General features: G+C 46.4%; 1 protein-coding gene, 1 long non-coding RNA gene and 1 pseudogene across 3 annotated transcripts; 2 read left to right on the top strand and 1 right to left on the bottom strand.

The window, feature by feature from the left end:
* Window positions 1–3158: 3158 nt before the first annotated feature.
* Window positions 3159–21998, bottom strand: TMEM59L (transmembrane protein 59 like). 2 transcript variants are annotated; one of them, XM_066636013.1, is made up of 8 exons: window positions 21821–21998; window positions 17045–17150; window positions 14844–14938; window positions 11620–11766; window positions 10733–10841; window positions 9258–9375; window positions 7350–7548; window positions 3159–6417 (listed from the first exon to the last, which is right to left on the bottom strand). In XM_066636013.1, exons 1-8 carry the CDS (start codon window positions 21995–21997, stop codon window positions 6256–6258), a joined length of 1113 nt encoding a protein of 370 aa, XP_066492110.1. In that variant the 5' UTR covers window position 21998; the 3' UTR covers window positions 3159–6255. The 2 variants fall into 2 exon arrangements, with proteins under 2 accessions (XP_066492110.1, XP_066492111.1); XM_066636014.1 differs by having other exon boundaries at window positions 7350–7467.
* LOC136659712 (5S ribosomal RNA) lies at window positions 11048–11166 on the top strand (annotated as a pseudogene).
* A 167-nt stretch (window positions 21999–22165) lies between the features above and the next one.
* Window positions 22166–24257, top strand: LOC136659254 (uncharacterized). Its single transcript, XR_010794834.1, has 3 exons — window positions 22166–22310; window positions 23376–23534; window positions 23808–24257. It is a non-coding gene; the product is annotated as an uncharacterized lncRNA (long non-coding RNA).
* The last annotated feature ends 1701 nt before the right edge of the window (window positions 24258–25958 follow it).

Genomic DNA, 25958 nt, shown 5'->3' with positions numbered 1-25958 from the left:
AGGAAAGGCATTGGCAAGAAGATCACTGCCTCCCTGTCTCCTCTGTCGCACAATGCTTCTTCAAAACATGAATGGAGGCTCTTGAGAACGTAGAGGAACCTCTTCTGCTCTGAGGATATGCTCCACCTGGGCAGTTTTGAAGAAGCATAGGCAGAGAAGGCTAGGAGGAAGTGGGGAAGGGCTCAGTTCCTGCAGGGGGAAGATGACCCATTGATGCAGTTGTTCCCCTACAGTCACCCAGGGAGTGTCTCCATGAGCCCCAATTGAAGAGCATGAAAAGATTCACCTTGTAAATCCCATTGTACAAATTCACCTTGTAAATCCCATGGAGGCCTGGTTAACATGTTTTAATTAGACTGCAGTTGTCGTCCCGCATTCTCTTCATTTTCTCCCTATTCCCCTCCTCTACCCATTCCTCTGCACATGTACCCCTTTATGTGCGCCACCCAGGATTATGCTGTTTTACATAATGTAACAGGTCCCTGCTCCAAGGAGCTTATAAATACAACATTCACTCCACAGGGAGGCAGTGGAGGGAAAACAGGGAGATGGGGGCACAGGGTGAGCAGACAAAGAGTATACAATTAAATAGAAGAGGACAGGTTCCTGCTCTTAGCTTCTTAAAGATATAATAAATATAATTAAATCACATATAGCCAGACTCTTTACTTTGACCCATCAGGCCCCAACCCGTTCCACTAGGCTCCACCCTCTAGCCCAGTGATTTTTAATTTTTTTCATCTCGCGGCACACTGACAAGGCACTAAAATGGTCAAGGCACACCATCAGCTTTTTGACAGTTGACAAGGCACACTTTGCTGTCATTGGGGGCTCACATCCCCTAGTGGTCCTATTGATAAATGACCCTCTCCCAAATTCCCATGGCACACCTGGGGACCATTCGTGGCACAACAGTGTGCCACGGCACAGTGGTTGAAAATGGCTGCTCTAGCCTATGAAACACTACCCCTTGTATCCCAAGTTCCGCCTCCTGAGCCATAGCAGACCTCACAGCCTGTATGCTGAATTGTCAAGTGTTGGGTTTAGAGCAGGGGTGTCCAAACTTTTTGGCAGGAGGGCCACATCATCTCTCACACTGGGTCGAGGTCTGGGGGAAAAAAGAATTAATTTACATTTCAAATTTGAACAAACTTACGTAAATGAATATCTTAGAGATGGAACTTCTATGAATGAATGAAGATCTTGCAATAGTTCAAGGCCTATAAAAGGCCTTGCACAAAGCAAGGCCGGCCTTTCTATTGCTGTTGCTGCTGCATCACAGATGTGAAACAGCAAGCAGTGGAGGAAGCCCTCTTCCCACAGCTCACGCGAGAGGTTGAACAGTTGCCTTCACGCTGAGAGCAGTTGTGTCGTGCCAGCATGGGCTCCAGCAAGTCTCCAGAGGGCCAGAGGCTTATTGGAGACTGGGGGCTCCCCACAGGCCAGATTGGGAGTCCCCGAGGGCCACAAGTGGCCCCCAGGCCAGGGTTTGGGCACCCCTGGTTTAGAGCAAGGTGACCTGCATTCAAATCCTGTCACCCACAAACCTTACTTGGTAAACTTGGGCCAGGTGCTATTTCTCAGCTTTAACCTACCTTGCAGGATTGTTGTGAGGATAAAACAGTGACTGGGGAGATATATATGCTGCCCTGAACTTCTTTAGGGTATGAGATAAAGTGCTGTTTTGCCTGGCTGGGTTTTTGTCTTTTCTTTTTTAAAGCAAATCCTTCTCTTCCCTATGAAACATTCCTTTTTGTCTTCTCTTTTGGAGCTTGAGTCAGAGGCAAAGCATCCATGCCGTAGGATGTTGCATTCCTCATTCTCAATGCATTTTTCTATCACTTTGCCCAGAGCTTCCGCTTCCAGCTGCAAGATTCCTTTCTAGGCCTTGGGCCTGAAGTGATGTTGTCCTGGGCTGACCTCCTTCCAAATCTGGCCAGACGAAAGCATCCAGAATGCAATTTGCTGCCTTAAGCTGCCGTTCCAAGCTGGCCAATTTGGGGGGAGTGGCAGAAGGCAAAATAGTAGCTTTCTCCAGAACCCAGAACACTTTTTGTGACCCCCAGAGAAGACTTTGAAGGGAATCATGAAGGGATGTATAACTGGCATTTAACTTTTGCGATGGGTAGCAAGAAGACTGGGATCTATGCACAATGAGATGGTAGAATTCTAAACTGCCTTGAAACTACAGCTACAATGGCATATTTTTAATATTTCTTGCACACATAGAAATCTAACAATGCAGTAATAATATTCTAGCCCAGCCATTTCCCTGCTCTGCTAACCTTTCAGGGAAAGAACTCTTTAGCTGCATTAGGGCCCAGTTCTATCCAACTTTCCAGAGCTGATGCAACCCCAATGTAAGGGAACAAACATTCCCTTACCTTGAAGAGGCCTCCATGATTGCCCCTCAACTGCAGGATGCAGTGCATGCTCCATTGTCACAGCTACACTAGTACTGGAAAATTGCATAGGATTGGACCCTTATATACCCAAGAGACCTTTCAAAAACATGACTATACTGTACTAGCTTTCTACTTGCAGAAGGGGAGTTGCCTGGCTTTTTACTCGCAAGTGGCATACAAAATTTTGATTCTGTTTTCTTTTTATTTGTATGGAGAGTTGAGCTAGAGCTGTTAATATAGGAAATCACATATATAAGGAATTTTATATATTATACAAAAAGAGTAATTCAAAACTGGGGCCTTGCTCTGCTAGCTTTCTAACTGCAGGGAAATGGTTTTGTTTTGTTTTTTAAACATACAAAGGAAAGCTGTTTGAGATGGTACAATCTATTTTACCACCTCAGGACTCTTCCATTTCATTATGCTTGCATATGTTGTATAGATCCAGTTATAATCCAGAGACAGAAAGATTTCAGATTGGATCACTTCAGGTAGCAGTAAGGGAAACTAACTGCCCTCATGTAGCAAACTAACACATTGAGGAGAGGCCTATGTGGTCTCCCAAATAAGACAACTAATTGCTCTAACTATACCGGAGATTATCTGACACTTCTTTTTTCCCAAAGGACCACACAGTTGTAAATAGTGATTGTCTCTCAGCAAACCCTTGATTTCCTCTCTGGACAAAAATCCATGCTGTTTCTTTTTATCAATTTTATTTTTAAATTAAAACAACAAACCATTTCTCTCCAACAACTTCCAGGACAGACAAAAGATTTATTAGAGATATAGATAGATAGATATAGATAGCTGCAGTGGACCTCCCAACTTGTCCCACCTCGGTTCAACCGAGGTCTTGTTCTTCTGTAGCCCTCCAAAAAAAGAGGCAGCAGCGGCCGGGGGGGGGGAGGCTTTAACGGAATTAAAACAGGCTCGTCAGAACGAAGGACGCACAAACGCAGCTTAGCTTTACATACAGGTAATCTGTTGCAAAAGCTCCAATGAAAAGACAGACAGATGAAACCCCCCCCCCCAAAGTACATAAAATATATTCCTCCAATTTGCACCCCTTCCCTCTGACTCTCTTCCCGCGCCAGAAATGTCAAAATGCATTTAAGAGGGAAGAGCTTTGAAAGATCATAAAAAGTTATCGAAAACAGACGAGCAGCCTTTCAGTCTCTTTACAGCGTTTTTTTTTCTACAGGAGGAGTGTCTACATCCAAGGTTTTTTAAAACAGATTTCTCCTTAACTAACTGAGAAAGTTACATAGTCGAAAGAGAGGGAAGAAAAGGGAATAAGTTAAACCTATGTACAGAGAATAGAGCATTAGGCGGAATGTACAAGCAATCAAAGTCAATGTTGTCCCGTTGGCATAGGAGGGTCTTTTCTAACATTACAAACATTGCAGACCAGGCTGGAAAAGAGGCGGTAAACTCATGGGCCGTCATTGCAAAAGTAAAAGTTACGTGGGTTCAAGTGATATGAAAAATGTCTGCAGTGATGGCATCCCTTGATCAAGACAAGATATGATGACAGAGTTGAAGAACAGATGGTTCCCACAGCCACTTGCTGTACAGTTCATGTTGCCACAGGCTGGGGTTGTGAAGTGCCCTGCCTCCATCAACGAGTATGTTGTGTAAAAGAACAAAGACTCCCCCAAGTGGGTTCAAGGGAAACTCTCATAACGGCTGATTCTAGAGATAAAATAATCCAGGGAATTGGGCAGAAGGGGCTACTGAGGGGAAATGTTCTTAAACAAATTCTCCTTTCTTAAAATTTGGGGGGGTGGGAGTGAATAAAAATTCTCCTAAATTTGAATCTTTCTTCAACATTCCCCAATTACATTAAACACATACAGGAGAGGCAGTGGAGCATCAAGGCTAAAGTATCAAACTGCCATTTCAGAGTTCTGGGTTCAAGTCCTAACAGCTCATACTGGGTAAGTCACAGCCTAATCTACCTCACATGGTTGTTGTGACTATCATGAACTGCCACTGCTTTCCTTGACATAGTTTAGATTTCTATATTAGGAAAACGTGAGACTTCGATCCATCAAAATGATTTGAATCAAATCTTTAATGGGGATCTTAAACCAGTTTCAGCCAATAATGTAGCTAGAGTTATCCCTCGTTATGTGCACCTAATGGGTTCCATGAAAACTGCTTGTAAATTGAAAACTTGTATAATAAACATTGTTTTGCATTGCATTGCCATCTACTGGCTGCTTTAAAAAATGTGTCTCCCAGCAGAGCTTTATAAGTTGAAATTTAAGTAGAAAATATGCTTGTACACTGAATCTGAAGGTATGAATATGCACTTCATGGTGAAATCTCAAAGCAATTGCTCCTATAGCAAGGGATATGCTCCTCAAAGCAATTGCTCCTATAGCAATATGCTCCTCAGATATGCTCCTCAAAGCAATTGCTCCTATAGCAAGGGATAACTGTACACATTGATCCTGAAGCACCATGGCTTCCTCCCAAGGAATCATGAGAAGTTGTCTGGGCCATGGCTGTAAACAGCTGTTCCCACGTCCAGATCTGGAGTATATGCATTCCAATCTAGGATCCTGGAGGCCAGTTGCCTCAGAAACCAGAGTAAGTTTTGTTGACAGGCAAACACTCTCAGTATTTATGCTAAGCTTGACCCATCTAGAGGCTTCATACTGCCAGCTAACTGCAGGGTCTGATGTTACACATTTGCATTTCCCTTCTTCATCTGAAGAGGGTGCTAAGGACTGAGCACATGATCCCAGGTAGACTGAAGTATCCTCACAGCAGAATCAAACACACTTGTGTTTTAAAAAATAGGATGATGCTTCCACATCATACTGTGGCCAGTTTGTGCCACCATTACTGAATGCTCATCACTAATAATGTGTGCCCCACCTTTAAAAAAATCCCTTTCAGAACGTGCCCTTTCTAATATAGGCTGTATCATGGGGATGTGCCATACACTGGCTACATTCCCGCCCCCATGCAGATAATTGGGGGAGGGCATGATTACAGAGCAATCCTATGCTTGTTTATTCAGAAGAAAGTCTTGCTGTATTCAGTGGGGCTAACTCCCAGGTAAGTGTATATATGATTTTGCTGACAGTCATAACAGCCTTGTCCCATTTCTCCATATGAAGCTGCTATCCTGACCCACTGGATCCAGCAAGACTAGTATCATCTGCTCTGACCTGACAATCATTCTTCAGGATCTCAGGTCAAAAAGAAACTTTCTCCATAAAAATAGATGCTCTACTGCTGAGCTATGAATGAACTTAGCTAATACATATCTGAAACTGCCTACTGAGTCAAGCCACCCAGGCCAGTATGGCTTCCTCAGCAGCATCTCTCAAGGGATCTTTCCCATCACCCGTGTCCTGATCCATTTGCATGCAAAGCATCATCTTTACCACTGCCCTGTGACAATCTTCACAGAAAAGTGGGGGAAGGGATAATAGGAACTAAGCACCCTTCTGCCACAAAAATGAATGAAGCCAAAAAGTGTCAATGACTCCTTCAAGAACCTTGTGTCAGAAAGGACCGAGTACTGTACAATTAATTCCAAAACACAGAGGTAACAATGGCATTTTAAAAAATAAACGTCTTGTCATCCCAATCCCCCCCCCAACCCAAGATGTTGTTGCTGGTGAAAATTGGGGATCCGGTGCAGCCCCCTCCCCAGGCAAGAGCGGGCTCCACAACGTCCTACCTGGATGAAAGAGCAGGTGATGGATGTGACATAATGGAGTGGGAAGGGTTCATAATGGAAATTCAAAGGAATTAAGGGGAAGACAAGAAGGAGGGAGAGACTGGTTGATAGGAAACAGGATGACTGTGTGTGTGGGAGGGGATCTTCTTAAAGAGTAGTCTTGTCCAAGTCTACTTTGACTGGCAGAAGACCTGCTTCCTCATTTTCATCAGCAGGGCAGATGGTGACGGCGATGACAGGGCGCAGGGAATATGGTGCTGGGCCATCAAGATCATCAAGGTACTCCTTATCTCCATTGATGCTCAGGGGCTAGACGGAAGAGATAGTTTTGACCTTTGCAATGAGAAACTTAAGGATTACCTCCCCAAAATGCCTTACTCATAGCTCAGACCTCTTTGTCCCCCTACCTCCACAGGCCCAAAAGAAGGTTCTTTTTAGTTGTGGCCCCTCAGCTTCAGAATGCTTTTGTTGGGGAGAACTTCCTGGTTCTCTTCCCACAGACAGGAGAGACAAAGCTCACAAAAGATGGGTGTGCACATAATAATAATAATAATAATAATAATAATACAGGTATTTATATACCACCTTTCTTGGTTGTCAGATTTCTCCTCAGACTTTATTCAAGGCGGTTTACTTAGGCAGGCTATTTAAATCTCCGTGGGGATTTTTACAATTGAAAGAAGGTTCTATCTTTCAAGAACCACAACATTCAGATGTTTCTTTCTGATCTGGTTTCACACTCTGGTCTCCACGCTCAGAGCAGGTGGAATAACTCGGCTCAGCTAGTCAGCTGCTTCAAGGTTGCACGGTGCCGGTGGCCTCGAACTGGCGACCTGTGGATGTTATCTTCAGGCAAACGGAGGTTCTACCCTCTAGACCAGACCTCCTGCCCAGACCAGACCTCCTGCCAGACCAGACATTCAAGCTAGAGTGGGGTGGCGGCCTAGAGACTGAACTACACCTCAATCACCTGTTCAAATGTTGCCTTAGCTGTAAATTCCCTATGTAGCCTTAGGCAAGCCACAATATCTCAGACTTCTGCATCTGCAGTGTGGGGATAATAACACCAACCTGCATTGCAAGATGGTCATAAGGATGACAACAACAAGATGATGGACTGTATCTAAAGAAGCTTAGTCATAATTAACTTGTCTCATTTATTTCAATGGGTGCTACTGAAAAGCTCCTACCAGATTGAGCAAGACCCCCCCCCCCCGCCAACTCTCCCTTTTCCCCAATACCTGGGTCTTGATGTGCTGATCTGGAGCAGTCACCAGGCTGGCACAGCTCAGCCACAGCATCACCATGATGGAGAGGAAGAGACAAGCAGCCAGGATCCAGCGGGGCAGCCCCGAACGCCTGTAACACCCGGATGCCCCCCGCCAAAGAGAGATGGCGAGATTATGGCTGGACATGGGGGCAGTTGAAGCTTCAAATTGGCTGATGGAAAGGCAGAGGGAAGGAGTGGGCCAGTGTGGGGGCAGGGAGGGAGGAGATGAATGTCAGCTCTTGGGAAGAGGGATGAATGGAAGGAGGTCGCCCAATCTCCAGATACCCCATTCCACCACACTGCCCGCTTCTCCCAGATAGTGATGTGGTTTTTGCAGAACATTCTGCACATGAAAACTGTACAGATAATTCCCTCCCCCCCCAAATTGATTATCAGACTGAGCAGGATTATTTGGCAGATTTTGCTTTAAAGTTTACTATAGGATGCCGTGTTAATTTAATGTGCTGTGATAAAACATCTCAAAACTTGTCTGGAGTAGCCAAAACTAATTTATATCTGAATATCGGATTAGGGGAAAGAGAAACCAGAAAAGCATGATTTTTCTCTCACTTTAAACATACTCAGGACCAAATCCGATCCAACTTTCTAGCACTGATGTAGCTGTGTCAATGAAGTATCCACTGCATCCTGCGGTGGGAGGGGGCAGACATGGAGGTCTCCTCAAGGTAAGGGAACATTTGTTTGCTTACTTCGGGGCTGCATTGTGACTGCATCAGAACTGGAAAGTTGGATAAAACTGGGCCCTAAGTAAGCCCAGCTGAGGTTTACTTCTGAGTAAACATGCAGAGGATTATTCTGTAAAGCCACAATCCCATGCACGCTTACCTGGGAGTAAGCCGCATTGAATACAGTGGGATTTATTTCCAAGCAACAGCCTAGGATAGTACTGTTGTTGTGAGCTGAACATTGCATCTATAAACAAATTCAAAGCTTGACTTGGACATGATTTTAAATGGAACTCTTGTAAATATTTTTATTTACAAGATGATATCCACGTCCCTTGATATACACTCCCCTCACATAGTTTAAATTTTACAGGGGATAAATGAGGCCACCAAAAATGGTTAACATACTTATATTTGCACAGCACCAAAGTGCTGTGCATAAATTATGTAGCTAACTCCTAGATACAGTCACCTGGGCAAAAAAGGTAACTACCACTTTGCAACTTCCCAATTTGGCGGGAGTTGTATTCACTAATGAAGTTCCTACTCAGTCCTATAAAACTGCAGTTTTTAGAACCAGAAATTTTACCTGCAGAAAAACATTTCGATGGGAAAATTCTGATAGAAAAAAAAAATTCCACCTCCAATCACTGCTTCAAAACAAGGCGTAAAGCCTTCTGTGTGAAAAGTTCACCCTACCACCCCTCAGTCTCCTAAGATTTCAACAGACATTGCCCATTCACTTCTCCATCATAGCCATGAAATCTTGAAACTTGATTTCGACCAACCATTTAAAAATCAGTCTTTTTTCCTTTGGGGATTTAAATCAGTTCACCCTACTAAATCCCCATTCTTAAATGCTAAAAATCTAATTCCACCACCTTGTCAGGCACCCAAGTTTCAGCGGCCATTGCCTGCACACTGTATCAATGGAACCATGAGGTCTAGAAACTTAAGCTTTCTTTTTAAAAAAATGAAAAGCACGGTTTTTAGGAAGTCTTCTGCAGAAGTGCCACATGCCTGTCTACGAAACTATGGATCCCTTGATCAGTTAACTGAGCTGGTTGGAGCTTTGTGGTCTTGGGTCCTTCCTATGCTCCCTTTTATCCCCAAATCCTCTCTCTCTCTCTCTCTCTCTCTCTCTCTCTCTCTCTCCTCCATTCAGTGACTGCCAAACTCCCCAGCTGTCTTACTTGGACATGCAGCCAAGGAAGTCGTGCTCAGGTGGTGGCTGAGTCTCTGCTGGGGGCTGTGTTTTGGCTCTGCTCTTTGGCTCCTCAACAGGAGGTTTCTCCAGCTTCTCACGAAGACCTGCAGAAGTATGCATTTACCAAAGACGTGAGTTAAAGATTAAGGAGCCCCCCCTTTTCATTGTGCAGTACTCATCAATAAAAAGGGAGCTTGAATCTCATCATCAATAAATAAGGAGCTTGAATCCCATCCCATTTCACAGATATGGCCTCCTTAAACCCCCCTCAGTAGGGAGCTACCCCCCCATGGGAGGAAGAGGCAGAAGTCACACATGCATAAGGCCTATTTTAAGAATTGCCTTCTTGGGTTAGACCCAAAGGCAACCTAGTCTGGTGCGCTGTTTACAGCTGTGGTCCACGACAAGGGCACACTACTCCAGCTGCAGCAGTACGTATTTCAGCCTTCAGTGAGCTTCTGAGCAGAGCCTAATTGCTCACTGCCCTCAGCCTTACATCCAGCTAGACCAGGCTCTGTCCGTGGTCCTGACACCTTCCTGCCATCCCAGGCTCCTCACTTGCACAACATCACACTTACCACGGTATGCCTGATCCCCCAAACCCACCTCTTGCTGGAACTGAAATTCTTTTACATCTCCCTTTCATTTATATCCCGCCTTTCTTTCACAATGCAACTCAAAGCAGGGTATATAGGGTTCCCAGGTGGACTCCCATCTAGGAACAGACCAGACCTGCTTAGCTTTAACAAAAGTGCCCTGCTGCATCAGACCAAGAAGTCCATCTAGCCCAGCAGCTTGTTTCCAGTGGTGGACAACCAGATGCTTCTAGGTAGCCCACAAACAGGAGATGAAGGCAACAGCACTCCCTTATTACTTGCTTGTCCTCAAGATCTGGTAATTCAGAAGTAGAGAGACTGTTGGAGATAGAGGTTGTTTGAAGTGGTCAAGACTAACAGACAATGATAGACTTCTCCTCCTCCATTAATTTGTCTGATAGCCTTTTAAGCCAGCGGCCATCACCACATCCTATGGCTGAGAGTTCCATGAATGAATTCTGTAAGAGTATTTTTTTCCTGAATCTCCTGCTAAGCAATTGCATTGGTTGACCTCAAGTTCTAACACTTAAAATCAGGAAGAGAAGGGGTAAAAAACCTCTCTGTCCATTTCCTCCAAACCATCCCTAATTTTAGAAACTTCTTTCAAGTTCCCCTCTTTCTTTCCTGAACAAAAAAAAACATCAGATGCTTTAGGCTTTCCTTGAAGCTCATATAGTTATGCTTGTCTCTCCTCTGCCCTCTTCCAACTCTACAATCTCTTTCTTGGAGATGCGATAATACCAAGAACCATACGCAGTATTCCAAATGCGTTGGGACCATTCATTTATAGAAGGATACTAATTCTACCAGCGGTTGTGTTTTCAGTCCTGTTCCTAAAGATCTGAGAGTCTCACCCCCCCTTTACCTGTATGGGGCTTCAGGGTGTTGGGGCTGGAAACTGTCCAAGCCTTCTCCGACACTTCCGATTTTGGTGCCTGTACCTCTGGAATGGGATACTCAATCTCAGGCTGTGACTGAAGATGAAAGGATGAATGAGTGAGACTGCAATCCTATACACACTTTCCTGGAAGTATGTCCCACTGAACATACACATAGACACGCATAGGATTGTGTTAATCTCATTTTCTAAAAGCACTCCTGACTCAAAAGGTGAATTTATGGGGAAGGGTTCTTAGAGCACAATCCTATTCGTATCTACTCAGAAGTAAGCCCCACTTTGTTCAGTGGGGCTGTTACCCTGCACATGCCCAATTTTGTCTGATCTTGGAAGCTAAGCAGGGTCAGGCCTGGTTAGTACTTGGATGGGAGACCGCCTGGGAATACCGGGTGCTGTAGGCTGATACCATAGTCTTTCAAGACTGAAGGTTGCCAACCAACCACTCCCAAGAAAGTGTGTATAAGTCTGCAGCCTTAGAAAATGTTTGATATTTGAAGATTGAAATCCTATAACATTTTCCTGGGAGTAAGCCCCATGGGAGGCAATGGACTTCCTTCTGAGTAGACATGTATAGGCTTGTGCTCTGGGTAGGTGGATTTTGGCCACGTTTTGTTTTGGCTCCTAATTTGCCCAGAGATGCTCAGTAACTTACTTCTGTGGGTTCTTCCCCCTGACACACATTAGTAACTCCAAGGCATGGCCCACCCTAATGCCACAAGAATGGGTTCTCCTGCATCTCCCAAATGCAGGGGTGTATTTCTGCCAACCAAGGAAACACTTGGAAGGAAGCCCCAGGAAACACTTTTTAAAATCTTTGCTCCCCATCCCATCTTCTCAAACATTGCCAACTCTACCTGGAAAACCACGACTTTTCCATCATCCGCTTGAAGGTAGAAGGTCCACGTAGAGGAGATGAAACTCTGGGCGGAGCTCACAATGTCATTGCAAAAATTGGAGACCAGGTCAAAAACGGAGAACGAGGCTGGTTTCTGATCTGGAATCTGTTCACAAAATTTTATTTTTTTTCAAGGTATTTGTGTGTCACTTTTTAGAACAACATTCTTCAAAGGTGGCTAACAATGAAATTCAGCCTGAACTACCAAAACAATACAAGCAGAACAGCAGGCTGACTTCAAAGCCTCTGCCAGTGAAAGCTATCAGTTAAAGCTCATTCAAGTTAACTAGCTTGTAATTTTTGCAATAACCCTGTATGGTAAGCAAATATTAGCCCCATATGGCAGATAGGGAAGACTGAGGCTGAGGGCACAATCCTAAGGCACCCTTGGGCCGGCGCAAATCCCTTGTGTCGGCCCAGGAGGGTTGCAAATGTGTCATAAGGCACATTTGCGCCTCCTTGGGAGTTGGCTGGGCTGGCACAGGGACACGCACTGGCCCATGAAGCCTCCGTGCCAACTTCATGGAGGAGACTTGAGCTCGGACAACGCAAGCCTCTGGGGAGGGCGGGGAGGAGACAGGAGGGAGGTGTTCCGGGGCAGGGGGAGGGCAGTCCTAGGGGCAGGGAGCAGAAGGTGGGTCTGGAACCCAGCAGTTATGCTGGATCCCAACCCCCATTCCTGAGCACTCTCCTCGGGCTTATGCCACTCCGTAGGTGGTGCAAGTTTGAGGAGACACATTGGGGCTGCGGTGGCTTACCTGGTGGTAAGGGGGAGAGTTTCTCCTTACCTCCGGCTGAGCCACTTTGGAGCCCTATCTTGCACTGGATACAGTGCAGGCCTCCAGGCCTGCCTGTTCCAGCACAAGATAGGATTGCTCTGCACGTGGCTTATCTAAAGCCACCTAGCAAGTTCATGGCAGAGATGAGATTTGAACAGGAGAATTCCTTATTTATAGCACTAACTAGTCACCTCTAATGTGTCGGGGAAGTAACTTACCCAGGAACACTTTTGAAAATTGGAAAAATGTTGGTTCACTGATGTGCCACAGTATGTGTAGCAAGCGAAGTAGTAAGGGAAAGATCAGCCAGGAACAAAACTGGACACAATTATAAGGCCACCCTGAATTTAGGGATGCTTCCAAAATGCTCCTCCTCTCAAATTTCTCCCCAGATTCTGGAATTTTCAATTATCTTCTCTTGTTTCCAGAGTGGAGCTGATTAGTTAGGAACTGATGATTGCACTTCCACGTTTTGTTTTGAGTGCTGATCATATGCTATTTACCACTGTTTTCAATCTGCATCTTTTTCCTTCCTCAGCACCACTGATGTACAAAGCACACCAATAAAACACTGCAACAAAGCAATCTTAGCGCGGTAATGCGTATGACTGCACCAAGATTTTGAGTCTGTCGTTTTGCTAAAATGCCACACAATAAGCCATCTCAAATCACGCCAAGATAGCTTTTCTGCAGTGTTTTATCAATCTTGATATTTTTTCTTTATAGTTCATAGAATTATAAAATCATAGAGTTGGAAGGAGCCTAACAGCTCATCTAGTCCAACCCCCTGCCTTAGGCAGGAAAATCCTCTTAGACAGACACATAGATTCTTTTTGTCAGTCTTACCAATGCACAATGTGTACATCAGGAAAACACTATACAAAAAGAATCTTGATACAATCACATTCAGGGTGGGGGGTGGGCGGTTAGCAGTGTTTTATCAGCAGTGTTTTATCAATGCTTGTGTGCATCAGTGACACAGAGAAGGGGGAAAAGATGCCAGTGAACTGGAGGAACTGTAAGCTATGGTGAATTCTTCTGATTCCAGAATTAATTTTAGAAATTCTTTCAATTAGACTGACATTGAAGAGGAGTGGAACACAGAGCAGAGCAAGCTCGTGAGACAACAAAGGAATGGAACAGAGGAAATCCATTCATCCCAGCCTTGGCACAAGGCAGCTTCATATTTTTCTTCCTGTGCAGTAACCACTGCTCCCTCTTCCCCATTCCTTTTCTAGATCCAGCCTCTGGGCTTGAATTATAACTCGAAAGGCTGCATCGATCCATGTGCCATTCCCACACACAAAATGCTTTGTCCACAGTAAACAGGTGCAAAATGAGTCACTGGTACACAGACTGTTCCCAATTTCAGTTGGAAGCTTGTTCCAGTCCTGCCCACGGGTACTTTGGAGAAGGCCAAAGGCACGAGGCCCAGACTCCTGGGGTGGACAAACCACGGCTGTCTAATCCTCTCCAGCATTTTCCTTTCTGATCGGATTACTAAAGCCTCCCACTCCTGCCAGCGATGACACCCTCTTGATGTGTTCAGAGCCTGATGCCAGACAGGTGCCAGCTTAATAGGTTGGTGACTGAATGACTAAGAATCACTAAATCTGTAGGCCCTGGCACCCCAAAAATGAGAAGGGCCTATGGGCTGTGTGCATATGCTTAAATGCCCTCCCAAGTGCCTAGACCTTACAGAGACAACCTTGAAGATATTATTATTTTTTTTTTTTACCCCGCCTTTCTCTCTGAAGGGACTCAAGGCGGCTTAAAAAACAAGGTTAAAAACAATTTAAAAACACAGTTTAAAACAGATTAAAAAATAACATATTGTAAAAACAGAAGTCTGATAAAAACTAGTCAGATAAGAGCATAGCGCAGCAAATTAAAAAAGGATCAGGCCTGTAAACAGATGTTAAAAATATTAAGAGATGTTAAAAGATGTTAAAAAGGCCAGGAACTCAGAAGGCTTGTCTAAACAGAAGGATCTTCAGGCCTCACCAAAAAGTTTCAAGAGAGGGAGCAGTTCTTAAGTCAAGGGGAAGGGAATTTCATAGTGTTGGTGCCACTACTGAGAAGGCCCTATTTCTTGCCGCCGCCCCATGTACCTCCCTAAGCGGCGGCACTTGTAAAAAGGCCTTCTCTGATGACCTAAGAAGATGGGCCGGATTGTACGGGAGTAGGCGGTCTCTAAGATACCCTGTCCCAGAGCAAAATCTAAAAAACTTATCTTAAAAGGCATCTCCTCCTCCTCCTCCTATTACCTATGTGGGAGAGAATGCCTCTTCTAAGATGCAGCACTCCCCTCTACTGGACAGGAAGGAATGCCTCTTCTCACTGAGCTACAAGTGGGCACTGGCCTATACATATACTCTTAAGAAAGTGGGCAAAAAATAGTTACCTTTTCACTTCTGCTCTCCACGTCAGGAAGCTGTGTCCTGCATCCGGTTGTGCAGCCAAACTGCTCCTCACCACCAGTGTATGCTTCCATACAAGCTAGAGAGAGAGTGAGAGAGAGGGAGGCATCAGAATGGGATCTGCTGCTTTGTGCAGTGCAATCCTATCTTGCGCTGTAACAGGCAGGCCAAGAGGCTTGTGCTGTATCTAGTGTGAGATAGGGCGCCAAAGTGGCTCAGCTGGAGGTAAGGGGAAAGTCTTCCCCTTACCCCAGGTAAGCCACTCCTGAGGTGGCACAAGTCCAAGGAGAGCAGAGTGGCTTGAAACCACTCCGTGTTGCTTAGGAATGGGGGTTGTGATCTGGCATAACTGCTGGGTCCTAGCCCTGCCTCCTGCTCCCCACACGCCCGCCCCCGGGACCACTCTCTGCCTGCCCTTCCCCTGCCCTGGAACGCCTCCTTCCCGCCTCCTCCCTGCCTACCCCAGAACCTTGCATCAGCCAAGCTCAGCCAACGCAAGCCTCCCTCCTGATGTCGGCATGGAGGCTGGATCCAGCCTCCACAGGCCAACACACATCCGTGCACCAACCCAGCCTACTCTTGAGGAGGCACAAACACATAAGGCATGGCACGTTTGTGACCCTCCTGGGCCGGCGCAAGTCACTTGCACCGGCCCAGGGTGCTGTTAGGATTGCGCCCTCAGTTGTTCATGAATTTACATCTGTAAGGGCACAATCCTAACCAACTTTCCAGCACCAAGGTCAGAGCAATGCAACTCCCAGGTAAGGGAACAAACATTGCCTTACTTTGAGGAGGACTCCATGACTGCCCCCCAACTGCAGGATGCAGTACATGCCCCACTGGTACAGCTACGTCAGTGCTGGAAAGTTGGTTAGGATTGCGCCCTAAGTGAGCTACTGCTCGGGCTTTGCTCCCTTCCCATCAGCCTCCACCAGGGAAGTGGGTAATGCCTCTTCATCTCTGTTCAGGCCTGACTGGATCAGTCATTCTTACAACACTAGAACCTTTTCAGTTGTAAGAGCTGAAACATGCTCCCTGTTCTAATGGAGAATTGGGGGGAAGCATCCATTTTTTCAGGGGGCTCTCTCAAAGGGAATGTGCTATGTTGAAACTTCCACATTCAGTAGCAGCCTACCTGTGAATACAAGTTGCTTAAGGGACAAATAACAGGAGAGGGCTGCTGTCCTTATGCCTTTCTTGTTAAGTTCTTGAAAGCCACTCACTGCTGAAGAAAAGGTTGCTGGACTTAACAGAACCTTGCTCTTATCCAGAAGAGATCTGGTGTTTTTACTGATAGCTAATTGTTCCTCCATGTTCAGGAGCAGGTTACCTCTGAATGTTATTTGCTGAGGAGCAACAGAAGGCGACAGCTATTGCCTTCACGATCTGCTTGTGGTCTTCCTGGAGACATCTGGCTGGCCATTCTTGGAAACAGGATGCTAGACTAGACGGATCTTGGGTTAGATCCAGCAAGGCAAGTTCTTATGTTGCGGTGTGTATTTAACAGTAACTATTAGCTATGATAGGTAAATTGAACTTCAAAATACAGGTGCAGTCTACTTTTGAGTATCCAATGCCAGGGACACATACAAGAGGAAGGCTTTCCTACCTTACTTGTTTTCTCACAGCCAACTATGCTATCCACTGTTTGAAACAAGATGTTGGATTAGAGAGCACTTTGGTTGCCTTATGAGGTACAATTTATTCCATTTGCAAATATAATATGCTGTTACTCTACAACATGCCCAGAGGACCTTGCAATAAATCAAAATAACTAACAGCACAATCCTATACAGGTATACAGACATACATGTCTACTCAGAAGTAAGACCAATTGTGTTCAGTGAGGCTTATTTCCAGGAAAGTGTGCATAGGATTGCAGCCAAAAATTTGCAAAGCAACTTTCTTTACAGAATTTCTGTTGGACATTTTTATACTTCTCTTGTTCCTGCCTTGTACTCATTTCCTGGGGTGTGGGGGGAGAGGTGGGCCTGTCCTGTTTTATCCCCACCTGCACTCTGCGTGATTCCTGCCTGTCGCTGGGAATCTTTTACAGAAGCTCAGAAAAAGCCAGGGAGATGACAGCTTTAAGTGGAGGAGAGATTCTGGATAATGTAACCAGGAGGAGATGAAGGCAGGGGGGAGGGGAGAAGATGGGAAGAGGGCTGCACAGGCGCTTTCTCACCCGATTCGCACTCGGCTCTGGTTGCATTCAGTTCTGCGGTGGGATCCACAAAATGACAGATGGAAAACAGCCGGCAGCCACGATAACAGGCATTGAGGACAGCATTCTGGGGGAGGCAAAGGAAGAAAGGGGGGAGACATTAGGACAGGCAGGATATGGGTGCATTTCCCTAAACTCTGCTAGTACAGAACAAGTGTATGTTATTTGCAGTTCTTTACACCATCTCTCTCTGTCAGTCACATTCTGGTGTGACCATGAAACTGAACCGAGGGATGAGCTATGCACAAAGGAACAGGACAAACTCTCAGAAACTATCAGCCTCAACCTTCACATCAGCAATATGGACATAATAATATTGACTGACATTAAAGTATGGTCAGAGAGACTGACTGCAATGTGATGCATTTTAAATGTGATGCACAGAGAGCAAAGTATTATTATTTCTTGTTTTCTCAAACTGGAACAATCAACTGCGCTAGAGTAGCCTGGTAGTGTAAGGAGCCAGTTTTGAATCCTGCTCCTTGCACATATTCAGTAGGTGGTCTAAATAAGGAGCTCACACTGAAGCATTACATTTGCCATAAAAGGATAATACAATTGGCCCACTTTACAAGGCTGTCGTAACAAATACTGAGATAAGATACGTGAACATGCTTTAAACGCGGTGCAGAAATGCCAAGGGTTATTTTAGAGGATTTTAGCCTGCAAAAATCCAAGGAACCAATCAGAGAGAATGAAGAGCTAAAGGAAAAATGAAACTCTTTCCAAATATATTTTCAGTATTATTATGGATGACATCCCCAAACAAGCCACGGTCTAGCAATTTTTGGAGAGACATCTCACACGCATAAAATGTACACATTATGGACAGGATAAAGATAGTTACCATGTATGGTCAGGAGACAGGATGATCCTCTCTTTTTTCCCCTTCCCTAGAATTCTAGGATTCCACAATGCTAAAACAGTTGGTTAAAACAGTATTTAATTCAAACACATACACATGCACACACCCACTCGCTTATTTTCTACAGCCATCCAATGCTATAGTAAGAGTTGTGTTTGTTTCACAGCTCAATCCTATGTTTGGGCTATGCGGTGGAATCCACGTTCTGCCGGTGCATGCTGTCACAAAAGTGCTATAACATAAAGAAACTGTAAGCTGTGTTGACAGCGCTACTAACTAGCACGCCGACAGGAAGGCTGGAGCCTTCCTGCGCCTGCTGGCGGAGCGAAGGATGTCTGCCGGACCAGGTAAGTTTGGTGCAGGGGCAGCGGGAGGGCGGGGCGGGAGAAGGGTGGGAAGATTGGGCCCAGGAGAGGGTGGGATTGGTGGCGCCACCATGCACTGAATCCTATCCCTCTTCCTGGGCCTGATCCACCTGCACAGATCAACTCAAACTTGCGCCAGCAATATCGCTGGAGCAGGTCCAAGTTGAAACATTGTGGCTGTTGGGGCTTACCCAGGAGCAAGAGGACAAATGTCCCCTTAACCCAAGAAGACCTCCAGCAGACAAAATTTCCACACAGGATAGTCTGTGCCGGTGCTGCTATATTGCAGCACGGGAATTTAGTTAGGTTTGAGCTGTTAATAAGAGATTAGTATGTTCTCACAACTAAGCCGAGACAGGTTACTAGTCCACAAGAATCTGAACTGTGGCACTATAAATTCATGAATTGCAGAGCTTAAATTAAAAAAAATAAAACCAGTTATCCTTTGGCTTAATACCACAGCCACTTCTCAACTCACCACAGGCAATCACGTGTAAACCTGGATTAGTAAAATGAGTAACCATAATTAGCAGTTAAATGGAAACTCCATATAGAGAGGCAGGCTACCTCTGAACATCAGTTGTAATTGTTTTTGTCCACCTACCAAACACTCATTGCCATTTATAGTAAGGTGACATTTATAGTCCAGACACTAGGATTTTGGTGTGTTTGGGAATGTTACAATTTAGCATTGTACATTGCTATTTACTTAATCTGGAATTCAGTTTGAATCTGACCATTAATTATGTTTAGTTTGATTTAGCCAACAAGGAATGGAGAGTGTTCCATAAGACATTACAATGTCTCTCACAGCTTAACGTGACATTTTCTTTTTCAGATGCCAAAACTTCAGATGCTTTTCTGAGTCACAGATTCAGGGTGCAATCCTAACCCTTTATGTCAGTGCTTTCCAGCACTGGCACAGCGGTGCCAATGGGACATGTGCTGCATACTGCAGTTGAGTGTCACTCACGGAGGCCTTCTCAAAGTAAGGGAATGTTTGTTCCCTTCCCTCAGAGCTGCATTGCCCTTACGTCAGTGCTGGAAAGCACTGACATAAGGGGTTAGGATTGTGCCCTCAATTATTTTGGGAAGAATGGTGGGGATATGTGACAGGGCCTTTTTGATGGTGGTCCCCAGACCATGCTATCCCTCCCCATGGAGGCTCAATTGGTCCCCTTAACAGTATCCTTCCACCACTTGGCGATGATTGTTTTGCTTACACAAGTTTTGATTGAGCTTCCCCTCTTAAAAAACATGAACTATAAAGACCAGTCACAGCCCCAAGGAGCTTGCAGTCTAAGTTTTGATAACAGAATAGAGAAAACAGAGGGAAGGGAAAGAAAATAAATTCTATCCATACCTCCTGGATACATCTATCATTACCTCTGAATACTCATTGCTATGGAGGGCTATTGGCTTCATGTCCTGCTTGCGGGCCTCCCAGAAGCATCCAGCTGTCCACAGTTGGAAAAAAGATGCTGGTCTAGCCATTTTCAACCACTGTGCCGTGGCACACTGGTGTGCCATGGATAGTCTGCAGGTGCACCGTGAGAATTAGGGGGAGGGTCATTTGTTAGTACGGCCACTGGGGGATGTGAGTCCCTGATGTCAATGGGGTGTGCCTTGATGATTTTGGTGCCTTGTCAGTGTGCCATGAGATGAAAAAGATTGAAAATTGCTGGACTAGATGGACCTTTGGTCTGATCCAGCAAAGCAATTTCTCATGTTCTTAAATAGGTCTATTGGCACTTATTAACAATAATGGAATCTCCGTACACAGAAGAAAGCTTCCTCTGAGTGCCAGACGCTGGAGATAAGCAAGTGGGTAGGGCTGTTACCTTCCTGCCCTGTTTGGAGGTGTGCAGTTGACCTCTGGGAGAAGCAGGATGCTGGTCAAGATAGACATTTTGTCTAGTGTAGGAAAGTGATTTCTTATGCTTAATAAACTAAATGGAATGTTCAAAGGCAGACTGTCTCTAAATAGCTGGGGGCCCACAATGGAGGAGGGCTACTGCCTTGAACCCCTATTTCAGGGCTTGCTGGAGGCACTAGGTTGCGCAGTGTTAGAAACAAGATGTTGGACTAGAGGCCCCTTCAGTCTGGTCCAGCAAGGCAATCCTTACGATGGCCTATCAATAGTCCATCCAGGTAAAATCAGCCAGTTTCAGCTGCAATCCTATCCACACTTATCTGGGAGTAAGCTCCACTGACAATAACGGGGCTTAGAAGTAAGCCTATGCATGAGTAGGCATGCATAGGCTTGGGTCTCAAACGACAGCACAGTGTACAAGCCTGGCCACTTGATATTTTCAGAATGCACACCTCTCAATTTATGAATGCCACAAGACAGCATTGTGAGCTGTGCCCTCTGGGTGAGATGTGGGGAGGAAATGTCTCCCATGCACTGTGATGGATACATGTACTGTATTCTGTTTGAAATTGGGTTTCTTTTTCATATATAGCTTCGGGGCACAAAACCCACTTCTGATTCATTGGGGAACAGTGTGCCATTTACAAAGAAAAATTCTCTCTCTCTCTCTCTCTCTCTCTCTCTCTCTCTCTCTCTCTGTGTCTGTGTCGGGTTTAAGCAGCCTGCCTTGCACAGCTTCACACATCCAGACAGGCCAGCTTGCCTTTTTTGTGCTGTGGATTCCTCTTGCTGCCCTCAGCCACCTTTGGATGCTTGTTGCAAGGTGAACAACAGGATGACAACCATCCATCCTCCAAACAAACAAATGCCCTGGGGGAGAAGGGGCGGCCCAAAGGACCAAGTGAAATTCTCTTTACAAAATGGGCTATCTTGGGAAGCTAGGAAGGGGTGGGGAGACTGACACTTGCACAAAGCCTGGGGAGGGCTTTGCACTTGCACGGGGAGGGAGAAACCCAGATCTTATGTAAAGGCGCTGGAAATAGCCGGAAGAGTCGGCAACCAGCTGTACCAGAAAGAAAATCACATTTCCACAAAGGATGTCACAGCGACATTGGACAGCTCCAGATGCCTAGCAAAGAGAAGGCGCCGCAATGTGCAATGCTTTTTGCCTCCCGTTGGTGTGTCATCTTCTCACTCCTCTTCCAGCCAGGGAAGATGGACGCTTTCTGGTTCTGAAGGCTGTGGCTTGGAGGAGAGGCAAACCAGCCCCCGCATGGATGGATGGATGAATGAATGGGGTGCACAGAGATCCTCTGGTCTGCTTTATGGAGGTGCCTGCGCCAGAGGGAGGCTCCTGCTCCGCTCTGCCCGTCCTTGGCACTACGCAAGCGTGCTGGCCATGCAGGGAGATGATGCCTATGGAGATGCCGATAGAGGTCTGGGCAGAGCACAAGCATCCTTTATGACCATGAATGGGGGGGGGGCTGGGTGGAAGGCATGCCAAGGAAAATGCCCCGATGGAGCCCGGCTCTCCCTCTGGCTGCACTGCAGCTGCTTTCCGAGAGCCCAAGGGGGACCCTGAAGGGGCTCCATCCGTGCCTCCCTCCCTGCCCCCCTCCCGCTGCCTCGGGTACCTTGGCGGCCGCGCCGGGCGCAGGAAGGCTGTGGGCGCAGCGCGCCTGGCAGGCGGAGATGTCGCCCAGCTGGGCTGCGAAGGGGTCGTCGTCCGGAGGCGACTGCGAGGCGCCCGCCAGGGCCAGGGCGAAGGCCACCCGGGGCAGCAGCAGCAGCAGCGCGCAGCTCCCAGCCATCGTGCCCGCTGCGGTGCGTCGGGCCTGCTCGCTCCGCCTGGGGGCTGCAGCAGCGGAGGAGGAGGAGAGCACCGACGGCGGCAGGAGGAGGAGCGGCGGCGGCAGCTGAGCACCCTGGGAGGGAGGGAGGCAGGCAGGCAGGCGGGGGAAAGAGGTGCCGGGGCTCAAGGCGAGGGAGGAGGGGGCTCCTCTCGGGAGATGCCCAGGCGCGGGGGAGTCCGCAGGCAAGCTGGGAGAAAGGTGCCGGGGCTCCAGGAAGGGAATGAATGGATGCAGAAGATCCCAGCTGCCCAGGCTGAGCTGAGAGAGAGAGGTTGGTTTTGGTTGGCAACCTTCAGTCTCGAAAGACTATGGTATCAGCCTACAGCACCAGGCGGTCTCCCATCCAAGTACTAACCAGGCCTGACCCTGCTTAGCTTCCAAGATCAGGCATGGTTGGAGGAGTGGAGGAAACCAGGCCTACGGGGCTCAGGCCCAGGGCTCTCACCCCAAGCCAGCCATTGGGAAACAGAACCAGGTTGGGGTGGTCCCAAGGGTGTCTCAAGAGGCACACTAGGGTCAAATAGCTGCTGGCAGGACCTAGGGGGGGGGGGGCAAAGGGGATAATTTGTACCCGGGCCCAGGGTCAAAAGAGGGGCCCTGGAGCCCAAGGAGGAGGCCCAGAAATTTCCCGGGATCTCCTATTTTCCTATCTACTCAGACGTGTTGCCTGCTGGGGACACTATCATGACTGGGGATGCTGGAGACACTACTGATGCCACATGGGTTGGTAGACCTGGGCTTCAAAGACTTTTCCAGCTGTCTCTACCCTGCTTCGCTCGTCCTTGCCCCTATTCTGCTTGCCTGTCACCATCCTCTCCCGCTCTGTTTCACCCCTCCCTCTTTGCGAAGGGGCCCAAAAGAAACTGTACCCCCTGATAAATTTCCTCTCAGAGGCCCTGGCTGCTGGAGTTCGAGACTGGGAAGAAATCACACCCTCGATTTGGAAATCTTGAAGCACCATCCTAAACATGCTTACTCAAGAAGTAAACCCTGTTAGGTGAAACGGACTCCCTCGCAAGGGTGTTTGAGGCCAGAGTGTGAGTGGATGAGCTGTTTTTCTCAGCAGAAACAAAAGCAAGACAAAGGTCTCTGCATGTGCTTAAAGACCTTCACCACCATGTGCACCATGGGTGCACCTTTTGTCCTGAGGATCAGAGCCTTCATCTTGCCTTGTAGGAGGCCTGGCTGGCTGTGTTTTAACAGAACAAGTTTTTATTTCTTTTTAACCCACTGTGACCTAACCCAAAAATGTATGGTGATATAATCCTGACCTGCTCCAAATAGCTTAATCGATCCCGACTTAATGCAACATTTTCCTTTGTTCTGGTGGGTTTAGATTTTGAGGGCAAACCTTCAATGACACCAGAAATTGGTGCTGTCCCTAGGGTGCCACCGTCCGTGGATTAAAGTCTATATTTTTATGATGAATTTTGGAAGAAGACACTGTAATTACCTGAGGCACACTTTATTACAGAACAGGTTTAATGCACTTCTGGTGAGTAGGTTCTTTAACTCATTCATTGTCCAAGTTTTGATTAATTGGATGATAGTTCCTTTCCTGTCCTTGTGTGGTTTGGGGTTGGGCTATAGGCATATCTGTAAGGTTTCATTAAGAGGAAAGAACTGTCATTAGTTCGCAGCAGATAGATAACTGCAAAGATAGGAACAGCCACATTTCTCAAAATCTAAATTAACTGATTTGTTTTAGATGAAGAATGTGGGATATTATGTGTTGTTGTGGCTAATTATTATCATTATTTTCATCCAGACCGTCCTCCAAAAAACTGAAGAAAGAAGAAGGTGGGCAAGGAATGGATTCGGCCAAGCTGAGGATCATTCAGGAAGATATGCTGGAGACATGGAAGGCAGCAAGGAAAGAAGGGTCAAATTAGAACGGCGACAGAAACAGTGAAAAGAAAAAGACTGAAAGTTAACGAGCTAGAGGAAATATGACTTCTCCCTTATCCTCACAACAACCCTGTGAAGTAGACTAGGCAGGGTGCAAGGTGGCGGGATTTGGATCCAGAGCTTCCTGGCTTGAGTCCCAACACGCTAATCCCAAGTTATGTATCCTGTGGAATTTAGAGGTTCCTAAGACCTCTAAATCAGTGTTTCTCAAACTATGGGTCGGGACTCACTAGGTGGGTCATGAGCCAATTTCAAGTGGGTCCCCATTCATTTCAATATTGTATTTTTTAATATATCAGACTTAATATTACCATGGTATGTGACTGCATTTGGGGAAATATTACAGATCTGTTCTTATAACAGGCTATTACGTATATGCTTTTAACAATGATAATCAATGGGACTTACTCCTGGGTAAGTGTGGGTTGGATTGCAGCTTAGGATTGCTAAAAATTTTCTTGCTTGATGATGTCACTTCCATCATGACATCACTTCCAGTGGGTTTTGACAGATTCTCATTCAAAAAAGTGGGTCCCAGTGCTAAAAGTGTGAGAACCACTGCTCTAAATTCTAAATCTGGTTCACCTAAGAGCCAGAACAAGCATTAACTTATCCATGTGGTTTTTATATTTTCAGGTGGGGTTTCCAGTTGTCTAGTGCAATTGCCCTTAGATATTTTCATCTGCAATTAATTTTTTTTCCATGCAGCTGACAGGATTTCTCCCAACCCCCCAAAAAAACTATGATGAGAGTCTTTTCCACGTTGTTCACATAATGTTTGGTAGACAATTCCTATGGGACTGTGTTGTACGTGCACTCAGATGTAGCTTGAATATCTCTGCCAGTTGATTGACATAGATGGGGCGGGACCTGACTAGATTTCCCATGGGTGGACAATTCCATTCTCTGCACATGTGATTGCATTTTTCACATGGAAAATAAGCACGGAACAAATCCCAATGAAGTTTGCTCTGTTATGACTGAAGTTTGTTCTGCCTCTTTAGTAATTGGGATGGTTTAATCCAATCACTCCCGCTTCCAAAGTGGGGAGGAGGGGCTAGAACCCACTGCCCTACCTCCATCCCATTTCTAAGTTCAATGTTGACAGCCCAGCAATCTTTGACTGACACACACAGGAAAGCTCAGACACCCGAGGGATTCTGCAACTCTTTCCAATTGGCCGCCAGTGATGTAATGGCTGTGTCAGCACTTAAGGGCAGGTGCTTTGTTTTCCTGCCCCATTGGCCAATGTTGATGTCATGGTGACCCCCTCTGGTCTGGCTTCTCCTCTCTTTCCTGCCAGTTGCCAGCCTTGGGGTGTCTCATCCGTCTTAAGAGGTGGCGAAAGGAGGTCGTGGAGAGCGTGGCATAATCGCCCAGGAATGCCTGGGACTCTCCTTTCTGGCGGCAAACATCTGTTCAATTCACCAACGGTCTTCACACCACATGCGGGAAACAGCGGGTGCCTAGTCTTTGCCATGAGGGTCCCCAGCAGGCAACTGGCCTGCCAAAGCACCACCCGGTGGGGGGTAACATCAGCCTCCCACACTCTGGGGCCACCCTGGTGCCTTCACTTCCATCTATGAAAGTGCCAAATAAGTGCAACCCCCCAACAGACTCTGTCTGTACTCATATCCTAGATCCATTTATGGAGGATACCCCCTTTAATTGCCCAAGAAGGGGAACTGACAGTAGAATAATGCTGAGACTGAACGAAGGACAACTAACAATGTTATAATGCCTCTATACAAGCCGGTGGTGTGGACTCATGTGATGAAAATCTCTGATCTGCTCTTTTTTGTGGGCCTATTTTTTATCTCTTTTTGACCTTCCTAATGCCTAGGGTGGCTCCAGTATGAATTCACCATTGTGAAGGGGCTGCTGAGTCAGTTCAAGATGCTCTGTTGTTGATGGTCGTGGTGGTGGTAGTGGTGGTTTGTCTTCTCCTTCCCAAACAGAAGGCTTGGCTTTGAGCAAACTGGACTGTTAAGACTCCCCTGAGTCCCAAGAG

The sequence above is a fragment of the Tiliqua scincoides genome, chromosome 8 (assembly GCF_035046505.1).
Source record: "Tiliqua scincoides isolate rTilSci1 chromosome 8, rTilSci1.hap2, whole genome shotgun sequence".
Taxonomy (NCBI): domain Eukaryota; kingdom Metazoa; phylum Chordata; class Lepidosauria; order Squamata; family Scincidae; genus Tiliqua; species Tiliqua scincoides.
The sequence above is the reverse complement of the archived record's forward strand: the minus strand, read 5'-3'. Positions and strand labels throughout refer to the sequence as shown.